At 33.3% G+C, this 13747-nt stretch overlaps 1 protein-coding gene across 1 annotated transcript; it reads right to left on the reverse strand.

Annotated features, from left to right (window-relative positions):
- Window positions 1-2468: 2468 nt before the first annotated feature.
- On the reverse strand, window positions 2469-10806 carry LOC128224393 (uncharacterized). Its single transcript, XM_052934218.1, has 6 exons — window positions 10756-10806; window positions 6519-6630; window positions 5743-5892; window positions 5139-5264; window positions 2845-2955; window positions 2469-2497 (listed from the first exon to the last, which is right to left on the reverse strand). Exons 2-6 carry the CDS (start codon window positions 6628-6630, stop codon window positions 2469-2471), a joined length of 528 nt encoding a protein of 175 aa, XP_052790178.1. The 5' UTR covers window positions 10756-10806.
- Window positions 10807-13747: the final 2941 nt, after the last annotated feature.

Below are 13747 nucleotides of genomic sequence, written 5' to 3' on the forward strand. Positions count from 1 at the left end.
GGTCTGCATTAAGCGGATATGGTAGCGGAGAGGATATTGAAACGTCAAACACAAACATTGACTGATATCCGTCTAAAAGTTATTTTACCGTCTTTGTACCTCTCCAAGTATTTAAATTCGCATAAATATTTTAATGGATAAAACTTGACGGTCAAATTAAATAACCCCAAGTACTTATGACGTTATTGCTCTATGTCTTGTTGCGCTCCAATTGGATTAGGGCGATGTCATTTAACCAACATTACGATCAGCTATTTTGTCATACAAACGTATGTTGCCAGTTTCTTTTTTACGAATAAACACTCAATTGCATAACATACTGCTAATATTTAATTGTTATAAAAACATGTATTTTTTGGTACTGATTGCACTTTTTTCTTGCGTCCATGCACTTTGCTCGCGTGCCTTATCGCGTTGATAAAGCCTAAACGCAAGAATAGTACAATGCATCTATATTTAGACTAAACTAAGAGTAAAACAATCAACCAAAATATCTTTCTGTAGTATTCTATCGGAATAAACTGAGCATGCCGAAATGGCTGGTTATTACACAACTTAAGACAACTGTGAATGATTCTAAAAAATATATTTCGAAAGGATTATCTCCTTTAATAAACAAAATGCAGTTATATATGTAAAATAGATTATTCAAATTATATGTAGACTACTTAAACCAGTGATTGTTTTATGCCCAGTTACTTTTTCCGCCATATATTTAATAGCATCCGATTATGTCGAATCGTAAACTAACGTGGCCGAACCAAGTTTGTGGGTTAATGCGCACACACTTTGCAGTTACCAGGTGGGGCAACATAGTTTTCACAACGGTATTTTGGTCTGTATTTCCAGGAAACACCTGAAAATATAAAATGTAAATACTCGCATGATATAAAACGACGTAAAAAAAATGAATTAATTATTGAACATTTGTAATGTATTAACAAGTGATCACACAGTATCAGAGTTTTTAACAGAACTATGTTATTGGTCAGTATTGGCATGAAATACTTTAAATTACAAATGTATATACACACATGTAATAAAACAACATAAAAATGAATTCAGTATTGAACATTTATAGTGACTTTTACAAGAAATCGCACAGTATCAGAGTTGCTACTAGAACTTTGTTATACTACAAATGTATGTATATACACGCATACAATAGAAGAACGTAAAAATGAATTCATTTGTGAACAATTATAGTGACTTTTACAAGTAATCACACAGTATCAGGGTTTTTTAAACAAAACTATGTTATTGGTTTGTATTGGCATGAAAAACCTGAATATATGTTTATACATGTGAAACTCGTATGTAAAATAATGTCAAATCGACGACATTATCTTATACTTTCATTAACCCTTCATATTAAATCACCTGAAATGTTAACGCCTTACACGGGCGAGTGAAGCAATGACAACCGGAACACATTTTTGAAAATTGTCATTAAAACAAATATTGTATAAAAAAGTCCCGAAATCGAAATTTAAGATTTCAAATAATAAGAGCTGGATTTCGAAGATTAAACCCGTTACATGTAATACAAAGTGATTTGATATAAAACACTTTCATGTGCACCAGTAAATATTCCCCAAGTTTAAATACATTGTTTGCAAGTTTAATCATGCAAAATCATCAACATTATTTAAAACGTTAGAGAAACGATAACAGACGTAAACATGACAGCCTTTCTAAAGCGAAAAGCTCGTTACAGAATACCAAACCGATCTTTGGCAGTTTATAATGCCATTATTTGGTCAGTTTGGGTAAAAATGTGTTAAAACATTGTACAGTTTTATTATTTGATACTCTAGAATATTTACCATTTCCGTTCCGTCTGCTCTTGGAAATACAGTGAAGTTGATGCAGTTTTGACTGTACAGGAATTTATATGATGTAACATACTGGTTGCAACAGTTTCGATAAGGGCTGTTTGGATCAGCGTTGTGTGGTCGACCTTGCAGAGCGACGCCTGTTACTTTAACAAGACTATTGAACTGGACCTACAAAATGCAAGATATAATTGAGCACTAATACCTTTTCGTGATCGACACTGTCTTAGTATTGAATTTTTGACAAAGTGTAATTATCGATGGCAGAACGTTATCAGGGCGTCAGATGGTTATATAGATACAAGGATTATTCACAAGTATACGGGGCTGAAGGAAATAACAAAAAACGAGGGTATGCGTGGTATCCGGTAACGAGACCTTCTTTTGGGCTTTTACCGTGTGGCTCTAAAAAGAGTTTGTATTTAAATTTTCACCAACTGTGTTCGCAGTATATTGTTTCGACATGCACGCATACTAATAACGATGTATGTTCTTGCATATTTGAAACTGACTTGTTTGAAAAAGGTGTTCTCTGTAAATCTGTTTACACACTTTTATCAAATAGTCTCACTTAAAGTAGATTCTAGTTAATGCCGCCATTACGAATAAATAAACGAATACGTCAACATTGTATTACATTCGAGGACGAATTCCATCTTCTCCTAAAATGTCCATATATTATGATTTACAAGTAGTCTATATCTATCATTCTGTTTATAGAATTTATCAAGAATACACATGTAAGTTTAACACAAAAAATATCTATGTTGAAAATATTTTTTAAATGTGTCATAATTCACTGTCCCCTTCCGAAACATTATATTTTTAATTGGGTGTCATACATATCCACTATTATCGGATGGCGCGAAGTGGCAAGCTACTTATGTTTGTTTTAAGAGTAGAATGTCTAAGTTGTAACCACAAACCTGTATGAATTGGTTTTTGTCATTCACTAGAGCACACCAAGATCCGGCGTTCGTTCCTAAAGCCATTGTGTGTAAGCGAGTACCCAGAGTTCCACATACAAGATCATTATTTTCCCATACCGAGGACACTGACAGCTGGGAATCGGAAACCGGATTGGCCCCGTTAACGAGATATTCGCGGTTGAGACATGGAGCTGTTAAACAGATAACATATCTTCGCCGTTAAAATCAATTGAAAATGACAGTCTTATTTTAACAAATCAACATCAAAACAGTTTAATTGACAATTTCAGTTTAAGATCAGAGGTAATATAGGATTCTAGTTAAATCCACAATCAGAGTTTCTCCACAGAGCAAACATTGGTGGGGAAGGCAAATATTTAAACTTTTCAAATGTTCATGCTTTTTATAAGTTTACAGGAAGGATCTTTTTGCGGGTGTAAAACAAACATTCCTTGATAAAATCATCTTTATTTTAATTTGCTCAAATCCTAGTTACAGCTAAACATACTTAGACGGATAGTTGACTAATGCTTGCTAAATATTGAAACTTAAAACTAAATAAAAAAATGTTGTTGTTTTTTAAAACATGTTTAGTTTTGGTCCTTCATACGACTTTACCTGGTGTCATTATATAATCGGTCTAACAACTACATACTTTCTTCGTGGTCACTGAAAGATATTTGTCTCAAATTAAATTTTCTCTGATCATCGGGTCAAATTAGTTCGAGCTGAAATCGTAATTCAATGAATAGCCATACACTTTGACGAGATCGGAATGTTTTAAGATACTGACCTATTAAGAGGCATATAGATCGGCTCAATGACGTTTGAAATTCTTATTTAGAATGGTGTAATAACGGTATTGTTATCATAATACATTAAGTTTAGAACTAACAAATCGTTTTGATAATCTCTCAGAAAAAACATAATGCGAAATTCAATGACTAACATTCATGACATTTATGCCATTTTTCGACCGAATGAAGCGTTAGACTTGACAAAATAGTGCACTTATTCTCTCTGAATACAGTGGGAATGTCTCACTTTTGCTTTCATTATCCGAAGTAATTATTTCTGAACTGTTTTTGGTCGATGAAAGCGTTGGCGTACGTAAATATTTTTTTTCGTGATAATGGGTTGTTCTTAACACCGTTTCCAATACAACTGAGACGAGCGATGCACTCGGATATGTAAGATTTATTTTTTCCAAGACAAAGCCACTTGTTTTCTTCATTCATTTAAGTTCGAAGTTATATTGAGTTATTTTCATTGCCATTCGATCATTTGACAGTATTGCCTGTAATGCCGTTGGACTCCATGTTTTAAACATTTACCACTTGTACTGTAGCCTCCAATAGTTTTTCAAAACTTGTGAATGTGTTGCTTTGAGCATTTTTTTTAAGGTAATCAAACGCATGTTAACACTATAATTGTTTGTTTCACGATTTGTTGTACGTCCAGGCGAAATTCAACCAAGTTTTAAATTGAAGAGATACAGCCCTGGCTGTACTTAAAGCTTTTGTGAAACAACTTTTTAGTCACCGCCAATTAGCAACTCGGTTAGGTTTCATATTCATTCCATTTCGGGAGCATATTATATTTTGTTGTTATTTTACTCTATTTTTGATTTGTTTTACCTCTTGGTCTGTACAACGATGCATTAATTATTAGAATATATAAAGACGTAATTTTAAACTGTGAATTTACTAAGGCGGGATTTTTTTCAGATGGCTGTGAATGAATGTCTGCAACGTACCTTTTAAAGTTGATTCTGTTGCATCAGCCTGTTTCGGTCGATTGCTGACAGGTTGTTTGGTACCTTATATTACATGATCAGTTGAAAATGTTTTACTTTCTCTTTTTACTGCTTTTAAGTTGTCGCTAGCTCCGATGAGTTTTGCATTATTAATTTTATAAGTACCGATCAATGATTGAACGAATGTGAAGCAGTGTGCATTTCGACTAGTTAAATCCCCAAGTGCACTTGCGTCCCAGTAAGTTCGTGTTATGTTAACCGTTCCATGGCGGTAGTCACATCACTTATTAATAAAGCTATTTAATGCGTTTGTTATATTGCATTTGTATCCTTTCGTTCAGTGTAGTGTTGGCCCTTACCTTTGGCCTTAACACGTTTTAATTGTATTTTTCATTATATGATGCGACCAAATTTGCTCTACTTACAGCATGTATTGTCCTAGTATCAGGGATAGACGAAATGTCTTAAATTTCTCATACACAACATAGCTCGTGCTTTCGAGTTTTAGGCAAAGATCAATGGCATTCCTTGGTTTCTATGTTGGATATTTTTTCTAGACAAATTACAATTATGTCTTAACTGTCTAAGGTAAATATGTTTCAATAAACAGCCACCTACTTGCGTCGCATAAATTGTCTGTGGAGTTATATGACATGCCAGTTCCGCATTCACATCTCCCGCTACGGCATTGGGCTTTGATTGGTGCACACACTACATCACTCTGACACTGGAGGTTTAAAATGGCTGTAAAGAAAAGTGATAGCTTAGGGTTGCGGATACGTGGTAATCTTTTGAATGTCATATGATAGGCTGCAGGTTTGATCGCCTCACCATTAGAGCGGCGCTTTTTCTGGTAAACAATATGAAGGCGGTGTGGTAATTCAACACATTCTATAGTATAACAAATGATAAGTCACACTGTGAGATATGACGATGCCAAACCTTATTTCAGTCAGATGCGTGGGCATACCTTTTTTAACTCTAAATCTGACCTAGGCTATACATTAATATATAGTTTTCATATAATAAAAAGCGTTACTTGTTAATATTAACTGAAACAGTACACTCTTTTTTCCTACAATTCGCTTTAACAGTAGCTTATTTTTTACTTTTCTGATCAACCAATAGTATGAGTTTTAATTAAAACAAAATGTAAAACTTGTTCGTTGAGGTAAAGATATTAAAGTCGTTAAAATAAATAAATATATAAAAGTATCAGTACGTCTGCATCTTTTAACAGTGGCGTTCCACTTCAGATCTTTGCCGCATGTTGCTGTCCCTCCACCTGTTTCCCATGCATTACAACTGAAAGTGTTTACTGAGCCGGGTGTCCTTGAACCACTGAGCCATTCCGGAAGGGGGCAAACAGGCCCTGATAGACGAACAATTTTGCCGATAATTTTGTGGTTCAAGGGAGTAAAATAAATAATTCTACAAATATAATAGTTTTTTTTATTCTAAACGGCATAACTTTATGTTAATAAGGCAAGCGATACTTTTCTGCAGTGCGGAATGACATTGAGACATTTAATGAATAATTCGCTTTAAAATATTAACTTATAAACATTTTATTCAAAGTTTTTCTTTAATGTTATTCTTTTTGCCTGTATGTACTCATGTTTATTATAAATATGGCTCTTGAATTAACACGAGGTTACATGCAAGCATACCAGAACGCAAGTGATTAACAATGTATATGACTATGTCCAGGTCATCAGGCACACTATATTTACTTGTAGACACTATACATACGTAGGTGGATGATGTGGAACTGAAAACATAGTCCGCACGTGAATGTGCGCGTGTTTTATTTAAATAATAGCTTTAAAGAGATGTTATGCAATATTTAATAGAGTTGCAATTAATAACGAATTTGAAAGGTTTTTCAATGACGTAACGTATTCTTAGCATCATCAAGTGACTTGCGTTTGGCAGTGATAACTCTATTTCATAATGATATGATCAAAGGTTTTATTTCAGGAGCGTATTATTTCTTACCTGATACGTTTAGGCACGCATACGAGCAGCCATTTATGTTCCCGTCCGCAAGGAGTCCCGGTACACACACTTGGTTGGCACCACATGGGCGGCCGTAACAGTCGGGTTCCATCTGAAACAAGCTTGTTGTATAATTACGCTATATTGAGTTGAGAGTCGTTCGCGTTACTGTCGGCAAGTTGCCTTGTTATGCATTGGTTCGTCATAACTTCGCAAAGGTTGAATAGGAATTTTTGCGAGGCTACGTCAAACCATTTGTAATTCAAGTTGTACATTGTATATCTAAACAATAAGCTTAATTGTGGTGAATGAAGTTGATGAAATCAAGGCTGGATGATTAAATATGTTCAACATTTAAATAAATAATAACAAACTAAATCTCAGCCTTTTGACCTTTTTCGAATTTGTTTGGAAATGGACATAGTAAGTTTTACACAAATATTCGGGAAGATTTCACATTTGAGCTTCTGAAGGTTTTCAAATTGTAGACATACTGATATAAAGACAGCACTAATAAGTAATAATCAATTCATATAAAACAGCAGGATTTCTTTTTCTTTAATTCAATAGGCATCACTAATATGAAGAAGATTTTGTATCAATTGTCTGATATCTGCCCATGAGTGAAATTCCGTTTCCTGCCAACAATCTGTGTGAATAAGATTCATACCAGATGTTAAGAATGTTGCTTTTCATCTCGTCACGGTGAACAGTTAAGGCAACACTTGGATAAAATCTGCTATTTCCATAAACATGTTTGTTTTTTTCATTAGAATCATAAATTTTTAAGTATTTTGCCAACATGACATTAAAGAGAAACACTGAACAATGAAGTCAGGCCGTCTCAAGTTATTGCACAAAGGGGCCAGGGACGATATGAATATTGTACAAATCTACTTATAATAACGTTTGAATGTTGAGTGGACTTAACGATTTTACAAAATCAATTATACACATGCTATGAAGCTCTAATCTGTCTGAACAAAAGCAAACCTTTAATACAGAAAAGCTCATACGTAAATTATGTTTTTGTGAAAATATTGGTTTAAATTGTAACGCAAATACATTGATGGCTCTAACAATGCGTGTATTCGGTTTTAAAATGAAGTCACCACGAGAAACAGACATTTTAAGGAAATTCAATCAAAACTAAATATATTATTCTCAACTTTATTAGGTTGTTTTCAATCTCCCACTAGAGAACGTTTTAGAGTACATTAAGTCAATTTTACACCATGGCATCCTCTGCTCTTGAAATAACCAGATATTCGGTAAACCTCGTTTCCACAAATCACCCTAACATCGGGTCGGGATGAACCTATTTTACACTACATTGAAGATACTTAAATTCAGCGATCATACAAGAAAACAAATCAATTTCGTTTTAATCATAAACAATATACAACAAGACAAATGTTGATGTTAGGCATTAAAGACGCGGCTGAATGGTTTTTATTGAATATTAATATATATATATTGATGTTCATGAAACATTTTGATTAAGCCAATAATGCAACCAGAGTCATAGCTGTACATTGCATGGCATTGGATGGAGAAAACAAGTTTGCCCTTGTTGAAAATGTCCTAAAACACCTCTTACCATCGTGAGTATTCGCGTTGTCTTTTCCCGCAAAAAGATGGAGGAGGATGCTGAATCGTTGTGTCACGTGAAAAATATCGATACCCAATTGGCTCAATAAAGTCATGTGACAATATATACAATTGTTAACATTCCGAATAAACACGGACATAGCCGAACTAAGACGGTTTAATCAACTTTCTAGATCGTAGTTACTCGGTCGTCTCAGGCATGCGTGAATTATTTAGACTGGTACCTTGCATTATCACCGATAAAAGTATTAGTGTCGGGTCGATTCGGCCGAGATATCATTTCGGCCTGATCCTTTTCAGCCTTCTTTTATTCATTAATGATTGTTTTAAAACGTGTGAATTACGCTTTGAACTTTCATTTTTTATCAGTTAAATTTAAATTGTGTTAATTTCGTTATTACGACTTATGTTTGTTAGTAAAATCGTGTTAATTAAGCTTTTTACTTCCATTTTATATCACTTAAATTTAAAATAGTCAGTTAATGTCGTGTTAAGGCACTTATATTTGTTATCAAATGCATAATCTAAACTATTATTCACAATATGCCCGTAAATTCTCACATGCTTATTTACTACCACAGCGTGTATATAAATCTTTTTCACAGAAAGTAAATTTCAAAAATAACGAACTCGTATGACCGGCGACCAGTCATTACAAAAACACAGAGAATAACTTTTTTTAATTTCCTGTTTTAAACATTAGGCTTATTCGTTTTATATGACGTTTTGGAAGTTTTACACGCATCAAAACGGTTATTGACGACAAATTTTAAGTTAAGTTGAATAAGAGTTGATATCATTAACAAATCTTCTTTTTTTTATAACTAAAATTTATCCGTATACACTTCCCCATTGACAATTGCAAACATGTATCCCTATAGACGCGGCCTCCAGACCGCGTCTAATAAGTGTTAGATGTATGAGTCAATTGTATGAGACCATTTGAGATAGTAAAACATCCTTTTCTATTTCCCTTAAAAATCTGTAAAACAACCGAAAAGCATATAATTAAGCAAATTACACATTATTCCATAGAAAGTAAATTGAAACATATCTATACATAAGACAGGTTAAAATTATTGTTTAAAAGGATTCATGATCGGAGCGAAATAACGTAATCCTTTCATGTAAGATAAATAGTTAATTTTCTTAAAAAAATACATAAGTTTTATACTTACATTTCATTAACATAAATGTCGCACCTTCAAAACAATAAAAGAAAAATGTGTTTAATGTCAATCATCCCAACCCAAGTGTACGCAAGCTGATATGTCAACATACGTTTTTTTTTTTTTTTTTTTTTTTTTTTTTGCAAAGCTTCGGTGTCTTTGGCACGACGAGCTTGTCGCTTACGGTGTCGGCCAACAACGAAATGATTCCGGGTCGTTGTATCCCTTCAAGTAATTCTTATGAACACTGTTTCTCACCATTTAGGTAGCATTTGATGATGTGCGCATTGCATTCATGTATGTATTTTAAAGTGTAGACAAGATTTATATCAAATTTGAAGACATACATGTGGTTTTAAATGATTTATTGCAGGACCTCTTTCTTGGGTGGATTCAGAGATGTGGCCATGACTGAATCACATGGAAGTTATAGATAGTGACTGTACAGAAACGATGATAGCAAAAAAACGAAACTATCTTGATATGGTTTTCTGGTGTCAAATCAACAAAGTGTTCATAGTTTGTGCGAAAATAGTGTCTGCAAATTCATAATAAAGTGGTCAACTAGATTATTTTTTATAAATAACACAGAAGAGAATTTCGTTGCGGACCGAGACCTTACATTAAGCAAGTCAACGGTATTTGGATTGTAGCCCATTGAACAAAGGCGCAAGTAATTTGAAGTAACCGACTCATTCGATAGACGTCCAAATTCATTTTGACCCATCATATATGTATAACACATTGGATAAGTTATGGAAGAGGTTGATTTATGTATAATGTATTAAATTTAGAACATATGTAACGATGGTGTCGAGCGGGTAAGGATAACAAAAGAAACACGTGTTTTGTTTAGCCTTGCGGACATCTTTTCTCCGCCAGAAACCTTGCCTATAAACATCACGTTATTTGCAAACAAACAATGAATGTTTACTCATTAAAGTAGGAATATGACTCATTCAGACATACAATACATATTTTGCATGGCTTTTGCGTGCACATCTATGTGTAGAGTTATTCCATCAGTAAGTAAATATCACAAAATATTGCAAGAAAAATAAATATAATTTTTGATTATTTCTAGATATTTCATGCCTTTAACACGGGTTGTTTTATGCTTGGAAAAAACAAAATCAAAATCGTTCCGTTCTTCTTATGTATTTTATTTTATATTTATTCATATGCATAGTATACATTTTTATTTCGCAATGTTCTTACTTTCGGTCAAGTTTTGTTTGTAAATTATATAAAAAAAATGCATTGGTGTTTCCTAACTCATGTCGTAAATTCAATGAGTATACTTATCGTGTGTATGTACATAATAACTACCAAAAGAACTATACCGGTATAAAAATCTAAGCGTCTTTGCAAATAACTCATTTCAAACGCCCAAAACTTAAACGATAATAAACTACAAAAATAATCTGTACTTTTGATTAATTACTTTTAACACTGACCTTTGATGAGAACCAATCTAACTCCGAGTATAAGAGACTTATCCCCGCCTGAGTGATTCCATCCGTTAACGTGTTCTTGCTAAGATTGCATGTTTTGCTGATGTAATTAAACGTTAGCGATCTACAAGGTTTTCGTCGGACACAAAACCGCCAACATTGTATGACATCAAAGGCCTTTGAAGTCCAAAATACCGAGGACGAAACACCGGTTCCACGTAAAACGCTGTCCGATACGTCTACGCCATTGTCAGGGCAACGGTTAGGCAAGAAATCAAACGTTTTAACTAACAACACAAGCGCATACAATGCTACAAGAAACACTATTATATCAGTATTTTTCATGGTTTCACATTAAGCTTCAAGCTCTGAACGAGTGCACTAGAATTGCTTGAATTATGCCTTGTAACCGTTTATAGAAGTTCCTGTTCCTGAACAGTGGTGCAGAACTTTCACAGTTCTGCAGAATATCACTTTAGTAAATATTTAATGCACACTTTTTAGAATCTATTTTAAGCTTTAGTGCCACTAAGGATTCAATATTTAGAGAAATAAATACAAGTGAATATATATCAATGATTGAGAATCACGTAATGTGTGATGAATTCCCAAAGGCCGCTGGAGGCTTTAGTAAAAAGAAATGTTTGGGAACGAAAACTGGATCACTGACTCAATATATGCTAATGAGGTAGATAAGTGGGCGGAGCATAATGCTATGCAAAAAGTACCTACCCTATTGCCGGAATGGACTTGAGAAATTACTATAGAAATACTGAACATTTTTAAATGAAATTCCACATATCTAAGAATTTAAGCTCATGTTTCTAAAATAAATGATGCAAGTATTTTCGTTTGAAAAATATCAATGTTGTTTAGTGAAAAATCGCAGATTGGTACTCGCTCATGTTTTTTATTGTGAAATGTATGAAACAAAGAATGTGGCAAATCATTAGGAGTGTTATAACTAAGACACCACAAGCTTAAACCTTTGCTAAAATATCGTTGTTTTGATGACTTTAATTTTCATATAAGGATAAACAGATTTGTTGTTGAGCAATTGGTTGATTGACATTATCACGTGATTCTACATATTTTGCTTTACATCAAAATATCAAGTGGTTTGATAAAAAGCCTGGCCACTAAAACCAACATTATTATTTTATACTATACTAGTGCAATTTTGATATTATAGAGTGAACAGATGATGAAATAAGTGTTTTCAGATTCATAAACTCGGAAACTAATTAAACCTAAAAAATCATTAGTATGTATAGCAACATAAAATTTTAGGCATTTAGAATGTCACGTGATATGCAAATTTTGAAATAACGTTGTGCTAAATGTAGATTATACTGAAAGTTACTTTCAATTTTGTTTTGCATTTTGTAATTGCGATGCATTTTTTGGTGGTTAAACATACATTTAAAGGTTAAAAGAAGTCATTTGGATGTAAATAAAAATAAGCTTACTTCCTTAAACAATAAAGGGACTTTAATATTTTAATCCTTTTAAAGGCTTTCTGATTCAAATACAAAGTAATTGAATGAAGTGTACAGATTCTTAAACAAACGTTATATCCTAAAGAACATATATCGACTTAATTGCGATATATTGCTTTGATGTAAATTATACCGCGGTTAAATAAATTCACTACAGATAGAATACCAGTATATGGAAATGTACCAGTGTACTGTTGAAGTACAATGTCAACTGGGACCTAATCCTTCATTTAAAATTGATACCACATTTATCTTTATAGTTCCATTTCAATTATTGATGCCGTTCTTTTATCGGATTTGCTTTCTGTGACACATCATCGCATTAAAGAAATGACCTACTTAACTGTCATGTGCATTTTTACGCATGACATGCTGCTGTAATTTATCGATATAGATTTAAATGACAAATTGTTTGCCTTCGGTTTGGTTTCTTCTTAAAAGTTGTTTTAAATAGAATTTCAGCAAATTTAAGAACTAACCTCTTACAATATCACCGGAAACTATGTTCATATTTTATATTTGATAAACAGTCTTATTTCAAACTGTTCCACACAATACGTATTCAATGCATAATTTATATGCAGTGTGTGTGGTTTTTTTATAATAAACAATTATACCAGTTTTCAATTTTCATGTTATTGGAAATATAAGCAAACACATGCCTTTGGCCAAAAACAATTCCATGTTAAGTGATTCAAACAATGACTTTTTCATCAAAAGCTATCGACTAAAATCATGAATCTAGCTGTATGTTTTCCGCATTTTCTTTTGTTTAAAACTGAGTTAGACATAGCGACACTGATAATTGTGTAATTTAGCGTGGTAGTATGTCATATCGTTTTTACCTTTTAAATGATTTGAATGTTATAGGCATCAAGAAATTTCAAATATTTAAAAAAATAAGAGCTTCATATTTCATATGTTTCAATTTTCCAAAACAATGACATTAAAATATAGAATTTATTTGTTCATACCAGTGTTTAGGAAAGTACAGACTTTGACACCCTTTGGTATTTAGTCTCTCAGTGTAACGGGTCAATGGTTTATGTAGCTTAAATCCCGTGGTATTCAGTATATTGTTGCGACTTGTCAATAAAGCAAGTAACAAACTTCCCGTGATATTTAGTCTATTGAAACGACTGGTCAATGAAGCAAGTAACATATATACCGTGATATTTAGTCTCTCATAACCACATGGTACATGAAGAATGTAACTCATTTGCCTTGATATGTGGTCGATGAAAACGACAGTTCAATGATGTATATTACTTGGATCGCATTACGACAGTTCAAAAATGTATGTCACTTACATTCTTTGATATTGGGTCTAACATTCCGATTTGTCAATGATGTATGCACTTTACATTCCTATATGTTCGGTGTCTCATTATGGTATGTCATGGTCATTATATGCAACATACATCCAATGATATTCGATCACGTCTTACGATTGGTCAATCATGTATGTAACTAACATCCACAGTCAGTTGGTTTCT

The sequence above is a fragment of the Mya arenaria genome, chromosome 17 (assembly GCF_026914265.1).
Source record: "Mya arenaria isolate MELC-2E11 chromosome 17, ASM2691426v1".
NCBI lineage: Eukaryota > Metazoa > Mollusca > Bivalvia > Myida > Myidae > Mya > Mya arenaria.

Coding starts and splice junctions, on each gene's coding strand:
- LOC128224393 (XM_052934218.1), bottom strand. CDS start 6,630: ATGGAACCCGACTGTTACGGCCGCCCATGTGGTGCCAACCAAGTGTGT. Junction 5,265..5,742: donor CACTGTTAAAAGATGCAGAC/GTACTGATACTT, acceptor TTTTCTTTACAG/CCATTTTAAACCTCCAGTGT. Junction 2,956..5,138: donor AGACAATTTATGCGACGCAA/GTAGGTGGCTGT, acceptor TCTGTTTAACAG/CTCCATGTCTCAACCGCGAA.